Source organism: Sorex fumeus, unplaced genomic scaffold, assembly GCF_029834395.1.
Source record: "Sorex fumeus unplaced genomic scaffold, SorFum_2.1 ptg000033l, whole genome shotgun sequence".
NCBI lineage: Eukaryota > Metazoa > Chordata > Mammalia > Eulipotyphla > Soricidae > Sorex > Sorex fumeus.
Window position 1 is genome coordinate 16,680,664 of NW_026606090.1, and position 15,904 is coordinate 16,696,567.

Sequence of the window (15,904 nt, forward strand, 5' to 3'; positions counted from 1 at the left end):
GAAGCTCAGTTTGAGGCTTCTCGGTATATTTTGTAGATCATTAGTTTTTGGCATCTTCTCTAGCAGAATGACCAATGTGGTTCATCTCTTTCTCTGGGCACAATTAGCTGTGAAAACAGATCTTAGAACAGACTCTCACCCCCAAAGGATTACTGAAGGTAGGAAATGCAGGTGATTATCAGAGCGCTTTGATACAGACATCCTGCTCTGGCTGGCCCTTTGAACTAACTTTGATATGCAATAATTAAGAGGGAGTCAGCCCCTGGAGGAGAAGCTGCCGCAGCCCTGCCTCTGCACTCTTCTATTGAGTCCTTGTTTTGAACTATTGATCAAACAGATTTGAAGGGATTTGTTGCAGCCTGTGTGGGGTAAAGAGGAAGGAAATGAGAAGAGGGAGGAGGAGAGGTGAGGGGCGCATCTGGCTATAAACTGTTTCAGGAGGAACCTGCTCCTCAGACGTCTCCAGGTCCAGCTTGTCTATTTTTACCGGGTTACACTTCTCTTGCAGAAAGAGCTCTTCCAGAGGGCCGGGAAAAGCCCCTCCTGGGTCAGAGTGGCAGCGTGGTCTGAGGATGGTGGTGGCGGTCGTCCTGGGGCTCAGCTGGCTCTGTGTGCCCCTGGGAGCGCTGGTTCTGGACTTCAATACCATCAAAGGCGTAGACCTGCAGGGAGCTCGGAAGGTACCGTGCACCAGGGGGCTGGCCCCGTGTGGCTGGGGCTGGGGTGCTGGACAAGGACTTAAGCCACTTCATGGTGGGGATTTTTCATCATCAAGGCAAATGGGGTGGTTTGCTGTTGTGGGAGCGTGTACCCTGGCAGAATCTGATGCTTAGTTGCTCACAGATTAACCAATAAACAATGTGGCTTTGCAGGGCATTCAGTAATGAATCTGCCTGCTAATCAGGGGTTGGAATCACACTTCTAATTACAACTGACTGAAAATGAGAGAGAAAATTGAGGAATTTTTTTTACCCCTTTGGTACCTGGAATTAAACCCAACACCTCATACATATAAAGGCTTGCACGCTAACCACTGATCACTACTCTAGATCAACACTGAGTAATTTAACCAAGGCCACATAGTCAAGAAAAAAATGCTATTAATGTAAATGCAAGATTCAAGGAATAGGGCTGGAGCAATAGTATCATGGGTAGGGTGTTTTTGTCTTGCATGCGGCTGACCCTCAGCATCCCATATGGTTCCCTGATCATATGATCCTCAGCATCCCATATGGTTCCCTGAGCACTGCCAGGAGTGATTCCTGAGTGCAGAGCCTGGAGTAACCCCTGAGCCACCAGCAGGTGTGAGACCCATAAAGCAGGAAAAAAAAAAGTTTTTTTTTTTGTTTTGTCATTGGTTCATCTCATAGAACTGTTTTAGGGATCTTTTCATATATGCCTCTATGTCATGTGTGTGCATGTGTGTGTGTGTGTGTGTGTGTGTGTGTGTGTGCATGCGCAAATCAAAGGCATCAATTATAAATGAGAAATTGTTTTTTGATATCTGCTTATTTAATTCAAATAAGTCCCTAAAAGTGTCAAAGGACACCATCTGAATAAAGGTTGTCAACATAGTTGGCTAGTGGATGTTGCGAACAACTTGATGACTGGACTAAAATATCAAATAGAAATGCCAGAAACACCAAAATGTAAAAAAAAAAAGTAAAAAAAAAAAGAGAAACACCAACTCTATTCCACTAAACTGCAGATTTATACTAAAGATCTCATATCTGTAAGAGACATATGGGAAAAACTTTCTTCCATTTTCACAGTGTAAGAAAATTAGATTCTGGATTTTAAAAGTAGGACAATTTTTCACACATAAACACTTTTGTAGTACATAGGTCTCTGTGGGTGATTTACCTGCCTCTTTGTGGAAGAAAACCAATATTACTGAAAACTCACAATGCCGCCTGGGGTCTGTCGCAGCTTTAGAGCAGCTCTGACGCAACTTCCCAACATTCACACTAAAGTGACTCGCCTCAGATTGTGTTGGATTCCTTAGCCCAAGTTTCTCTTCACAGGGTTCACAGTGCTTATCTGACAAGGACTGTAATACTAGAAAATTCTGCCTCAAGCCCCAGGATGAGAAGCCATTCTGTGCTACCTGTCGTGGGGTACGGAGAAGGTGCCAGCGTGATGCCATGTGCTGCCCAGGGACACTCTGCCTGAATGGTAAGCAGGCTGCGTGCTTCACTGACTTTGGAACTGAAGACAGCACCCGAGTCTCACAGACTGTAATACTCCAAGATAGGCACTCTCAAAACCAACTTGAAGTGGATTTATGCAGCCTTTTCTCGATGTCACAAAATTTATGTCCTAGCAACAACTCTAGCAGCCAGTTGGGGAGGTTGATTTTATAGAAAAGGTTGAAATTAGACTCTTTCACATTTTCCCATTTTTACTTGAATTCCATTAACTTCTTTGCCATGAGTGATTATATAAATTTTGAGTGCGTAAGTTCCCAAATCTAGAAGATTACATATAAATTAAAGACAGAAGTACTGCCTTTAACAGCCCTCCAGAAGAGCTGGAGTTGCTATCACAGTGTCATCAGCTCATCTGTGTTTCTGTTCCTGGAAGCTAATACCTCTGACTTCCTGGCTATCTCCCAGATGTCTGCACTACAATGGAAGAAGCAATCACAGTACTGGAAAGGCAAGCTGAGGAGCAGGATGGCGTGGATACAAAAGGAACACCTGGGCATCCACTTCAGGAAAACAGACCCAAAAGGAAGCCAAACATTAAAAAATCACAAGTCAGTAAAGGTAAGAGCAGCACTCTAACACATTGGTTTTCTTTGGGCTTTTCTGCTTTTAGGTCACACCAAGCAGTGTTCAGGCACTACTCCCAGTGTAGTGCTCAGGAGTCATTTCTGGTGGTGCTTGGAGGACTATGAGGTATCAGAGATTGAACGTGGGCTTCCTACATGCAAATTCCTGTGTTCCAGGGATCAGAGAGGTAGTCCAGGGGTAAGGTCTTGGCTGACCCTGGTTCCATCCCCCTACTTTCAGCACCACCAGGAGTGATTCCTGAACACAGTACATAGACAGGAGTCAGGCCTGAGAAGCACCACATGGGTTCAAATCACCCCTTACCTACCAAAAACCACCCTTTGAGCTATCTTCCCCACTCCAACGCTTTTTTAAAATCTTTTTAAGAAAAACATTTTTCTGCTAAGCTCTAAATAAGCTGAAATTAACTTTATTCCTTTCCACCCCAGAAATACTGCTTCTGATCCCTTTCCATAAGCAGTTATAGAGATTACACAAGACATAGTATAGTTAGCAGACCAGTGGGCAAAGTAACGGACCATAAAACGGACCAATTAGTCATAAAATCTTAAAATGTAAACATTTTTATAGACCACAACTTGATAAATGACAATTTCCCCTCTAGATTCTGGTACAAAATAAAAACTTCACCAAGATCAAGTTACTTAGAAAGCTTTTGCCAATCCAGTCTTTGACATAAAGTAGCCGGGGTGTCTGAAGGTAGTGAATCAACATTCTTCTTTGGGGCTTCAGGTTAACTGATCCCTTCATAAGTAAGGGTTGATGATCCTGCCAGTATAAATTTCATTTTAAGAACATGAAGTAATACTTCATTCCTTAAGACAGGGGAAACATTTTTCTTTCATGTTTTTAAAAAGTCACAAAAGAGATTGTGCTTGGTAGACAGGGTCAGTATTTTTAACTCCTATCGCTTCGACATGTGTGCTGGCTGTAGCCTCTACTTCCCTCATGGCCTTCAGCACTGCGCCACTCCAGGATTCTCGGGATTCTCGCAGTTTCCCCCGCCCTCACCCTCGCCATTCCCTGCTGAAGCCTCTGTTCACTGTGTTACAGGACAGGAGGGGGAAAGCTGTCTGAGAACCTCTGACTGTGGACCTGGCCTCTGCTGTGCCCGTCATTTCTGGACTAAACTGTGTAAGCCAGTCCTGCTCGAGGGCCAGGTCTGCTCCCGGAGGGGACACAAAGACACCGCACAGGCGCCAGAAATCTTCCAGCGCTGCGACTGCGGCCCGGGGCTTGTGTGTCGGAGTCAGGCCACTAGCAACAGACAACACGCACGTTTAAGAGTCTGCCAAAAGCTCTAGCAAGCGGCGAATACTGCAGAATAAATAAGACTCCCAGCTGTATTCAAGCAGAAACATCAAGCAGAATTTTTAGAATTTCCATTAAAATATGTTATAATCAAATACTATACTAACTGAACGAGACTGTGCTAGACAATGTTGCTGCAGCTTTGAGAGTAATGGAAATTTGTTTTGAATTTGTTTATTTCCAGAAAAGTGCCATAATTCTGTAACAAAAAAAAAATTAACTTTTATCTAGTTATATCAGTTAGAATTAATTTTTGAATAATTTCTGATTAAGTTTTGGTACCTCACAGTACTTTCAGGGGAGGGGATATGATGTGAGGGAAAGTGATGATATCTGTTCTTAAGTGAATTCTTGTAACTTACCAGGGAAAAACAATCACAGCAAATATTTTATTTTTCCTTAATAACTCGAGTTCATATTTTACTTCTAGAAAGGAAAATGACATTTTATTACAAAATAACTTGGTTAATAAAGATGTAATAGGAAGTAGTATTTTTATGCTTGAATAGCCTTTTGGAAGTTACAAAGCATTTCCACAGTTTTCAATAATTTTACTTACATTTAAATTTTTTTTTACATTTTGTATTTATATAACTTATATTTCAAAACAATGTCTTTCTGGAATGTTTTTACTCATAAATCTTGAACACATGAACTTAAAAGTTACTTGAAAAAATTACTAGAAAAGTTACTAGAAAAAATTAAGGCAAAAAATGAAAAACGGGGGCCAAGGCAAAAGTACAGTGGGCAGAGTGTTTGCTTTGCATGTAGCCAACTGGGTTCAATACCTGGCATCACGGAAGGTCCCCCAAGCCTCAACAAGAGAAATTCTGGAGTGCAGAGCCAGGAGTCACCCCTAAACATCACCGGGTATGACTCAAAAAGCCAAAAACAAAGAAGTGAAAGATATTTTTCCTATTTAAAAAGCCATATTTTGTACATGAGTGCCTATTAGACATGATTTTGCTTAAGGAAGCTCTTTCTGATTATAAATAAGCAACTGTTACAGATTTCATTAAGCGCTATATCATATGCCTTTTTTAAAAAGTATTTATTATAAAATTTAATATGAGCTAGTCAAAACAATAAAGGTCTCTAGTATTTAAAAAGTAATGACCCCCTTTTCAGATTGGTCTCTATGTACACCTTAATAGATGAAGTTACAATCAGTAACAGGAGGAAAAGTAGTGGGACAATGGAGGTGAAAACTGAAAAAATAAGAATTTTCTTATTAAAGACTTCCTATCACCTTATCTCTTAATCCCGTCTATTAAATTATTCACAAAGTGTGATCATGAACACAGTACTCGAATTTAAGCATGTCTGCCAATAAAATAGGAACAGGTACTTAACAATGGCACAAGAGGTTTTATTCACTACAACACAAGTTAAAGTGTGATGAGAAATGATCATTCAAAAACACCAAAGACCCTTACATAGCAAATAGGAAATAAATTAAGAACCCTATGGTGCCGTGCCTGAAGGACGCAATAAGAGGCTCATTCACTCCTGTCCTTGGGTTCTCGGTATTCCCACTGGATGTAGTCGAAAATGTCTCTCTCACTGCCCACGGGCAGGGGCTCGCCAGCAACACCTGCAAACAGTCAGAACAGACTTAGGAGCTCACTTCGAAGCTTACAGATTAGAGAGTTAGAGAAGAAACGAGTAACCAGGCCACTGAAAAAGACACTGACCACCCCACTCTCCCACATAAGCTTAGTTTTGAGTTTTGTCAGTACTGGAAAATGAACCTGGAGTGGAGCAATAGCACAGCGGGTAGGGCGTCTGCCTTGCACACGACCGACCCAGGTTAGATTCCCAGCATCCCATATGGTCCTCTGAGCACTGCAAGGGGCAATTCCTGAGTGCAGAGCCAGGAGAAACCCCTGTGCATTGCCGGTTGTCATCCAAAAAGAAAAAAAAAAACAAACCAGAAAATGAACATGACTATCAATAAAAAGGTTGAAATTCAGATTTTTCCTGGCGGTTGGATCCCCACTAAAGTCATCATGGATACATGAAATAATTTAGTTAACGCCTTTGCAATTCAAATGTAGCTCCCTGAATGGAACAAAATTGGTCCTATCTGCAAGCTTACTAGAAACGCAGAATTTGTAGTATATTCTGCCCACTAAAATCAATCCTAAATTAGATTCCCACATAATGTATATGTACACTGACATATATGTAACACTGTCCTGGTCTACCACAAATTAAAGCCTTATTTTTATACTTTTAGGACAAGATCTTCATTTTCCTAGCAGAGAAAAGTAAAACACACAGAATACTGTGAAATATTAAAAATATCTATAAGCAGTCTTAGTCTTTATATTCAAAAGCATGGGGTTACCATAATGCCTTGCACTAAAGGCAGTGAGAGTTGGGTCTTTTAGAAATACATTAAAACAAAAACCCACAGAAGATGGGTTGTTTTTTTTTCATTCTTTTTTTTTTTTTAACCGATTCTTGACAATCATAGGTAGAAAGGACTTAATTCATTCTTTAAAAATTAGAATAGGGGGTGAGAGATAGTATCACAGATAGTACAGTGTTTGCCTTGCACACATCTGACCTGGGGTTAATCCCAAGTACCCCACTTGGTTCCCTAAGCCCCCTCAGGAGTGATCTCTGAGTGAAAAGCCAGGAGTAAACCCTGAGCACAGCCAGGTATGGCCCCAAAACAAAACAAAATAAATAATGTAAAATTAGAAATAACTCGAATTGAGACCTGAGGCCTCTTTTGTTGATTGAGGGATTGATGATACAAACAAACTACAGTTATCAGAAATTATTACTAAAAAGACTTTTTAGAGAAAGATAAGTTGCTAAAACTTTGAAAAAGAACAATTCTCTACAGATGATCAAGACCAATGCAGTCCCAGCTACTCACCAGTGACTCCCAAAGGACGAATTGTGTATTCGTTAATTGTGAAGCCCTTTTCTAGGGCATGAGCTCTCATATTCTTATTGAAAATATCACTTCCAGTGAAATAGAGAACTCCACAGTAATATTGGTCCTTAGGTATTAGCCTAAAAATATCAAAACACAAAATCATTTTATACACTTCAAAAATTAGCAAAAAAAAAAAAAAAGGACTTTTAAATCCCTTTAAACCAAAAGGCACAGAATACCTAAAATGAGTCTATGGTCTAATAACCTGAAGAAGACATAATCATTAGGTGCCAACTTTCAGCAAATGATGTTCTCAGGAGCTGTGGAGAAGTGAAACATATTGCTTTGTTTCTCCACCTTCTCCAATTTCCCCACCTCACTTGTACAAATAGCTTCTCCCAGCAGGAAAGTACTTCTGAGACTGAGAGGCATTACAGTGAGGCGCAAATCTAGAGAAGATAAATTAGATTCTGTAGACAGTCATTATTCCTGATGACTGTCTCCTATATCTAAGCTAGATTCTAGCAGGAACATATGGCACTTCAGAGTATTCTAGATATGTGTTCCAAGACAAACACCAGGTGAAGGCAGAAAGGAAAAGAGTTAATAGGTCAGTAAGTTACTCATAATACCTGATATCAATTCTTCTGTGTGGATATTCCTTTTCATCATTTTTATTCGGAAGCTGGCAAACACCCTAAAATGAATATTTAAAAGAACGTTTAAAAGATGTTTATAAACTTAAGGTTTAATGTTAATAAAATGTATTTAATAAAATGCTCTTTAAGCCGGTGTTCTCACGAACACATACCTCACTTGCTCGTCTGTTTCTTTTGCTTACTCATTCCCACTTTAGAGAAGCCTGTGTTCTCTCCTGAATATGTAATTCCTCTTCCTTTCCCCCCTTATATCTTTCTAAATAAGTCGCAAATATTTTTCTAAAAACAATAGTTTTCAATAAAAAAAATGTTGTTTCACCACAAAAGAAGGTTAATAAAATATCATTAAATGTATTTTTGCTTTAAAGAGGCACTTTTAGAATTCCAAATACTTTGCTGGGATGGGGAAGCGCGTGACACAGTGCTTCGTGGGACCATGTGGTGCCGGGATGGAGTCTGGAGACACATGGGCAGAACCTGCACTCCAGCTCTGGCCCCAGAGCATCTTTTTTTAAAACTCTGGATTGTTTGTCAATATGATAAATATGTGTTATTTTATATTATCACCACTTCGTGTGCTTCTCTGATAAATAATTGCACGTAGTTATAGACAAGGAATCTAGTTTCAAAGACTTCACAGTGAAGTCTTTGTGTGATTCTAAATAATATAATTAAGGAAGAATAAACATGAAAGGCAGATACACAACAAAGAGAATAAAGCATGAGGAAAGAAATGATTATTCCAGGATAATTAAAATAAGCAAAAAACTATTAGTAATATTTTCAAATACTTAAGATATTGTCTCCATGAAATGAGAACAGAGTACTACAGGAAAAGAACACTCCAGGAAATATACAATGATAGAAGCAGAGGGATTAGAAATGGAGAAATTCTCCCGAAATCAGAAAAAACAAAAATGAAAAAGAAGAAATTTAAAAGAAAAATTAAAGGAACATTCTCTTCTTCCTTACTAGTAAGTTTTACTATATTTCTACGGTTTTCAAACAAAATTTAATAAGTATGTTTTGTCATCTTTTCCTCTTTAAGAAAAATGGACAACAATTCTGGAACTGGGTAGTAATCCTTAAATAAGCAATCCTTTAAGAAAGAGTTAAAAAGAGCACCAAAATTAAAATGAAGTTCAAAATGCCACAATCTAAGTAAGATACCCAAGTGACAGGATTCTAGTCGTAAAGACTACCCAAATTAGTACATAAGTCATTAAAAGTCATACTTCTTCACTCAGCCACACAGAAAAATTAAAATAACTAAAATAGAAAATTCTAAATTGAGTATTTTCTTTAGCTATTTCACTGGCTGAAAGATTAATGAAAGCTGTTTGTCTTCAAAATATGAAACCTACCTTCTTAGGCATCAACAAGTCTCAACTCAACCTTCAAATGGATCAGAAATGATTTCCATCTGGAATTACCATGCGGTATTAGCTTGCGGATATGGGTGTTCAGATGCCACAGGCAACAATCTTGCTGTTTGTCACATCAGTAACAGGATTTCATCTAACGGCTTTGTTCCTTTCCTCAAGGCGAATGTTATTTCCTGCACCTTTTTCTGAAGTGCTAATGTGCTAAGAATTTCTCTCTATTATTGTAAATTCTTTATTAGACTGAGTGGATTAGTTTTGTTTGGAACTTCAGTTAGCTTCATACAGAGTCTGAATAAAGCCTCTTTCATTCCTCGGGGTAGTCAAAGCACTTTCCTAGTGTCCCTTGAATCTTAGATGTCGACTGATTTTACAGAAAATCATCCAAGACCAAACTTTGACAAAATGCAAAAACTTAAATGACATCCGTCATATATTAAGTAATCAGACCATCTAAATTCAGAAGAGACTGGTTGTCTTCTTCCAAGTGTTATTCTCACAGGGGCTGAAGGATAGAGATAGTACAGTGGGTGGAGCACTTGCTCTGCGTTGGGGCTGACCTGGACTTGATTCCCGATACCCCGTACGGTCCCCTGAGCCTGCCAGGAGTGAAAATTTATCTTTTTCTTTTTAGGTTCTAGGGCCATACCCATGGTACTTATGCTAGTGCTGGCTCTGTGCTCCCTAGTCCCTCCTTGTGGTGATCAGGGAGGGGGCCATGCAATGTTGGGTTTCAAACCCAGCCTTGTGCATGCAAGGCGCTGCAGCCACTGAGCGACAAGGACAATCCCAGGTGACCTTCGGACTCTGTCACTGTTAGCTGGCAGTTTCTTCCCATATCTCCCGATTATAAGCTCTAAGGATTCCAAGGCCCCAGGACAGGAGAGGCTTACTATGAATTTGCTCAACTGACTATATCTTCTCATTCTACGGGAACTCATTCTCCCCCACTTTGCTCTTGTGTTTTACTTTATTTTCTTTCTTCACTTTTCTTGGTTTATTTTGTTTTGGGGTCACAACTGTGATGTTCAGGGGTTACTCCTGGCTCTGTATTCAGGAATTATTCCTGGTGGTGCTTGGGGGACCATATAGAATGTGAGGGATAGAATCTCTCCTCTCCCTTTTCCCCATCCCTCCCCACCATCCCTCCCCACCATCCCTCCCCCTCCCAGCCCCCCCCCCCTCTCTCTCTCCCTGCACCCCCCTTTTGGGCATTATAGTTTGCAAGGCTATTATGTATATTTTTTTTTACTAAAAAAATGTATGAGATTAATATTTACGACCAGGAAAAATGGGTCTAGAAGGACTGGCCAATAGTTGGAAGCTTGTCAAAAGTGTGGGCTGAGGGCAGTTAGGATGGAGAAGGGACCAGTATGACAATAATTGTTGGAAATGACCACTCTGGATAAGGCAAGTAACTTACCCACTGCATTATCACTCCAGCTCCCAGAATAAAATGTTCTACCTGTGTACCCAAATCTACTCTTACCTAGTTCATCCTATCTTCGTGACATGATACAAATCACCTGTTACTAAGTAAAAAATAAATGAGTACCAGAATGCTTTTCATCTAACAAATACTAATCATAATCATCAAAATGAAGATTCAGACCTGTTACTGTCATCGAGTGGGAGTTGCTGCCTCTGGTGCTAGAGGCCACCACAGCTACACACAGCAGTGCCAAGACAAAATCCTATGCAAGCTGGCCATGGCCAGTTCTTTGAGCTATTTCTCTAGTCCAAAACTTTTTAAGTTTGGGCACCCCACCTACAGCGTGGCAGGGGGCATGGCCTCCACAGTAGTGGGTGTGGCTTCGGCAGGGCGGCCACAGTTATTTTCCTCTGCTCCCAGCACTCTGGAGTCACATCTCAAACTTCATCACCTAACTCTGTGAAGAACATCCTAACTATCTCAAACACAATTTCAACAAGTTTCCGGTGAACACAATAAGCTGTACAAGCCCAATATAAAAGATCACATCCTCCGAAGCTTCTCTAGAGGCCTCACATAAGTCACAGGGGAACAACTGAGAGGAAGGATCTATTCTAGAAGGGGAAAAAGGCGACCACCATTGAATGAGCTTGTTGAGAATCCTCTCTCACAGCAAGAGGGAATAGTGAACTGGAAGGTCCCACCTCCATACTACCACAACAACATGAAGAAACAGTGCAAATCCCTGCCAAAAGGAGAGGATGAAGAGAAGAGTCCAGAAGCCCCAACAGGCGTTACCCAAAAATATGATCTCTCTGACAAAGAATTCAGAGATGAAATGATGAAGTTGTTCAATGAACTCAAAGAAACGGTGGAACAGGCATCCAGCAAATTAAAGGAGGATGTAAAAGAAACAGTGGAACGGACAGTCAAGAAAATACAGGAAGAAGTTAGAACAGAAATTAGATACTCACAGTACTGTCACGAATTATTTTTATGAAATAAAAAACTCAGTGGGTGCCAGCCACACACTCTAGGGGAAAAGGGAGCTCAGATAGAGAAAGGAGCACCAAATAAAGGGTGTTGGGAGGATCCTCCCAGGATGGGAGAAGCATGCTGAAAGTAGACTATCGACCAAACATGATTGCCACTCAATGCCTCTTTTGCAAACCACAATACCCACAAGGAAAGAGAGAACAAAAGGGAATACCTTGCCACAGAGACAGGGTGTGATAGGGGATGGGGAGTGGGAGGGATACTGGGACCCATGGTGGTAGAAAATGGGCACTGGTGGAGGGATGGGTGTTTGATCATTGTACAATTGAAACCCAAGCACAAAAATTTGTAAATCCACAACTGTACCTCATGGTGTTTCACTAACAAAAATTAAAAAAAAAAAAAGTAAATGATGGAGAATGGGCACTGGTGGAGGGTTGGGTACCGGATCATTGTATAACTGAAACCCAAGCACAAAAATTTGTAAGTCTACAACTGTACCTCATGGTGTTTCACAAATAAAAATTAAAAAAATAAACAAACAGCAATCATTTCTTAAAAAAAAAAAAACCCAACTCAGTGGATGCCCTCAGCAGTAGAATGTCTACAACCAAAGATAGAATCAGGGAGCTTGAAGATGAGCTGCAGGAAGCTTACAGATGACAACAAACAATGGGAAAAGACCTCAAAATAGCTCTAGAGTGAATAAGAGACCTAGGGGATGATATCAAGAGGAACATTAGAATCATTGGAGTACCAGAAGGACAGAAAGGCAACCCCAATGAAAAAGCCAGTTACAGAAATCATTGCTGAAAAGTTCCAGAGCTGGAGAATGCAGGCATCCAGATCCAAGGAGCCTGAAGGGTGCCAGCTAAAAGAGACCCTAATAAAAAACTCCAAGACATATCATAGTCAGAATGATGGATGCCATGGATAGAGACACAATACTGTAAGCAGCAAGGTCAAAGAAGGAAATCACATACAAAGGAGCACCCCTTAGATTTACAGCAGACCTATCAGAGGAAACCCTCAAAGCCCGAAGACAATGGTGGGATATAGTAAAAAAAAATCAATGAAATGAATGCTTCACCAAGAATACTTTATCCGGCTAAACTCTCACTCAAACTCGAAGGAATGATAAACTATTTTATGGATAAACAACAGCTCAGGAACTTCATAGACTCAAAACCAAACTTAAAAGAAACACTAAAGGGGCTACTGTAAGACAAGAAAACCCCCTACAAGCACAACAAATCCCTAGAGAAAGATGGCACAAAACCCCATGACAATTATCTCTCTCAATGTCAATGGTTGTAAATGCAGCAATTAAGAGACAGAGTGGCAAAATGGATTAAAAATTTGAACCCGACATTCTGCTGCCTACAAGAAACACATCTGAACAGTCAGAGCAAACACAGATTCAAAGTCAAAGGATGGAAAGCAATCCTGCAAGCAAAAAACTCCCTCAAAAAAGCTGGGGTGGCCATACTAGTATCGGACAACATAGATTTCAGATTGACAAAGATTAGAAGGGACAGCAAAGGCCATTACTTATTAACCAAGGGATATGTAAAGCAAGAAGAAATCACTCCTAAATGTATACATATCCAATGAGGGACCAGCTAAATACTTAAAACAACTGCCAACAGATTTTAAGGAAGACATTGATAGCAACACAATAGTAGTTGGAGACTTCAACACTGCCTTATCACCTCTGAATAGATGAACAAGATTAAAACTAAACAAGGAAACACTGGCTTTGAAGGAAGAAATAGAAGACTGAGGGCTAATAGATACACACAGGTCTTTATACTCCTCCCAGAAAAGAATGCACATTCTTTTTCCAGTGCACAGGGAACATTGTCCAGAATAGACCACGTGCTGAGCCACAAAATATACTTCAACAGAATCAGGAAGATAGACACTGTATCAACTATCTTTTCATACCATGATGCACTGAAGATAGAAGTTAATCATGCACAGACGCAGAAAACCAAATCAAACATCTGGAAATTAAACAATTCAGTGTTGAACAACAAGTGGGCCAGGAAGGAAATCAAGGAGAAATCAAAAGGTACTTGGAAACAAATGAAAATGAAGACACGAGCTACCAGAACTTCGGGGATGCAGAAAAAGCCGTGTGAAGGGGAAAATTTATAGCTCTGCAAGCATTCCTCAGGAAGGAAAAAAGGGCCACATAAATAACTTGACTTCACAGCTCAAGATTTTAGAAAAGGACCATCAGAAGGAGCCCAAACCAGGTGGAAGAAAAGAAACAATAAACTTAGAGCAGAAATCAACAACATGGAAACCCAAAAAACAATCCAAAAGATCAATGAAACCAAGAGTTGGTTCTTAAAGAAAATAAACAAGATTGATAAACCACTAGCAAGACTCACAAAGAGAGAGAGAGAGAGAGAGAGAACCCTAATAAACTGAATCAGAAATGAAAAGGGGGATATCACAACAGAAACCAGGAAAATCAAAAATCATCAGAGACTACTTTGAAAGACTTTATGCCAAGAAAAAAGAGAACCCAGAAGAAATAGATAAATTCCTGGATTCCTATAATCTCCCAAGGCTGAACCAAGAAGATCTGGAATACCTGAATAGACTTATTAATATCAAGGAAATTGAAACTGTAATCAAAAGACTTATCAAAACCAAAAGCCCAAGGGGGTATGGTGCCGCCAGCAGGTCAATCTGTACCTGTGAGGTGAGTGCATCAGCAACCTGATGGCGCTTTCAGACTTCCAGATACCCCAAAACTGCTGCTGTGCCTTTGTCCAGAACCCCAAAACCTGGGGCAAAGTTTACCAAGAAAGTAAACGGCCAAAAGTTAGGTATGTGGGAGAAACACTCACAAACCACCTCTGGTTCATCTATATAATTGGAGGCATGGCCTCTCTGGTTCCTGATCAAACTGCTTAACAGCCATGATCTCAGAGACTTAAAAACAAATCTCAAACCCAACGACTTTTGGCAGAAATGAATCCGGTCCCTGCAGTATGTTATTGGCACAGGGCCACCCCAGGGGGGAATAGATTTCGTGTCTTGGCCTGTTCCCCTGGTGGCCCAGTGGCCGCCATCCTCAAGAGGCCACTAAACAGTCAGGTTTGGGCCTGCAGTGATGAGACATGTGGGGCCTCACGGGATGGGGGTGGAGCCAGTCCTTTCCTCCTTGCCCCAATGAGACCCCAAGTTGCAGCTCACGAATGGCCTCTCTGGCTCCTGATCAAGCTGCTTAATGGCCATGATCCCAGAGATTCAGAAACAAAACTCAAAACCCAGCAGCTTTTGGCAGAAATGCATCCAGTTCCTGCAGTATGTTACTATTGCTGGGCCACCCCCAAGGGGGAAAGGGTGCTGGCCCTCCGCTTGCTCCCCCTTGGTGGCTCGGTGGCCGCCATCTTCCAGAAGCTATTGGACAGTCAGCTTTGGACCCGCAGTGACGAGATACACGGGGCCTCATGGGATGGGGGTGGAGCCAGCCCTTTCCTCCCTGTTCCAATGAGACTCCAAGTTGCTGCCCATGAACTGCCTCTCTGGCTCCCGATCAAGCTGCTTCACAGCCATGATCCAAGAGACTCAGAAACAAATCTCAGAACCCAGCAGCTTTTGGCAGAAATGTGTCCGGTTCCTGCAGTAGATTACCGGCACTGGGTCACCCCAGGTACGAATAGTTTTCGTGCCTTGGCCTATTCCCCCTGGTGGCCGTCATCCTCCAGAGGCCACTGGACAGTCAGTTTTGGGCCTGCAGTGACAAGACACGTGGGGCCTCACAGATGGGGATGGAACCGGCCCTTTCTTCCCTGCCCCAACGAGACCGAGTCGCCACCCACGAATGGCCTCTCTGGCTCCTGATCAAGCTGCTTAACGGCCATGATCCCAGAGACTCAGAAACAAATCTCAAAACCCAGTGGCTCTTGGCAAAAATCCATCTGGACCCAGCAGTAGGTTACTGTCACTGGGCCACCCCAGGGGGGAAAGGGTGCTGTCACTCTGCCTGCTCCCTCTAGGGGGCTCAGCAGCCGCCATAGAGGCCACTGGACAGTCAGATTTGGGTCCTCAGTGACGAGACACACAGGACCTCAGGGGATGGGGGTGGAGCCGGCCCTTTCCTCCACATCCCAACGAGACCCCGAGTTGCCGCCCATGAACTACCTCTCTGGCTCCTGATCAAGCTTTTTCACAGCCATGATCCCAGAGACTCAGGAACAAATCTCAGAACCAACCCAGCAGGTTTTGGCAGAGATCCCTCCAGATATAATTGTTAAATTTTTGGAATTTCAAAATTGCGCAGCCACTACTGCAGCCACGCAACATCATAAACAAACTGTCTACTGTTGCCTTTTCGGCAGATCTGAGTGTTGGGGTAAAATCCCAAGTAATGATGGTGAGTCTGGTGTCAAAATATTGAATGTAATCAAAGTAGA

General features: G+C 41.6%; 2 protein-coding genes across 2 annotated transcripts in view; one reads left to right on the top strand and one right to left on the bottom strand.

Moving 5' to 3' along the window:
- Positions 1-572: 572 nt before the first annotated feature.
- On the top strand, positions 573-4,144 carry DKK4 (dickkopf WNT signaling pathway inhibitor 4). The gene is made up of 4 exons (XM_056116968.1): positions 573-680; positions 2,025-2,175; positions 2,616-2,768; positions 3,849-4,144. The coding sequence occupies exons 1-4, from the start codon at positions 573-575 to the stop codon at positions 4,097-4,099; spliced, it is 663 nt and encodes a 220-aa protein (XP_055972943.1). The 3' UTR covers positions 4,100-4,144.
- A 1,310-nt stretch (positions 4,145-5,454) lies between these two features.
- Positions 5,455-15,904, bottom strand: part of POLB (DNA polymerase beta) — a 51,998-nt gene continuing 41,548 nt past the window's right edge. Inside the window, exons 12-14 of the mRNA XM_056116774.1 lie at positions 7,632-7,696; positions 6,997-7,136; positions 5,455-5,700 (exon numbers count right to left, since the gene is read on the bottom strand). Coding sequence (XP_055972749.1) covers positions 5,606-5,700; positions 6,997-7,136; positions 7,632-7,696 — 300 coding nt within the window. The 3' untranslated portion in view covers positions 5,455-5,605. The remainder of the gene's footprint in view (positions 5,701-6,996; positions 7,137-7,631; positions 7,697-15,904) is intronic.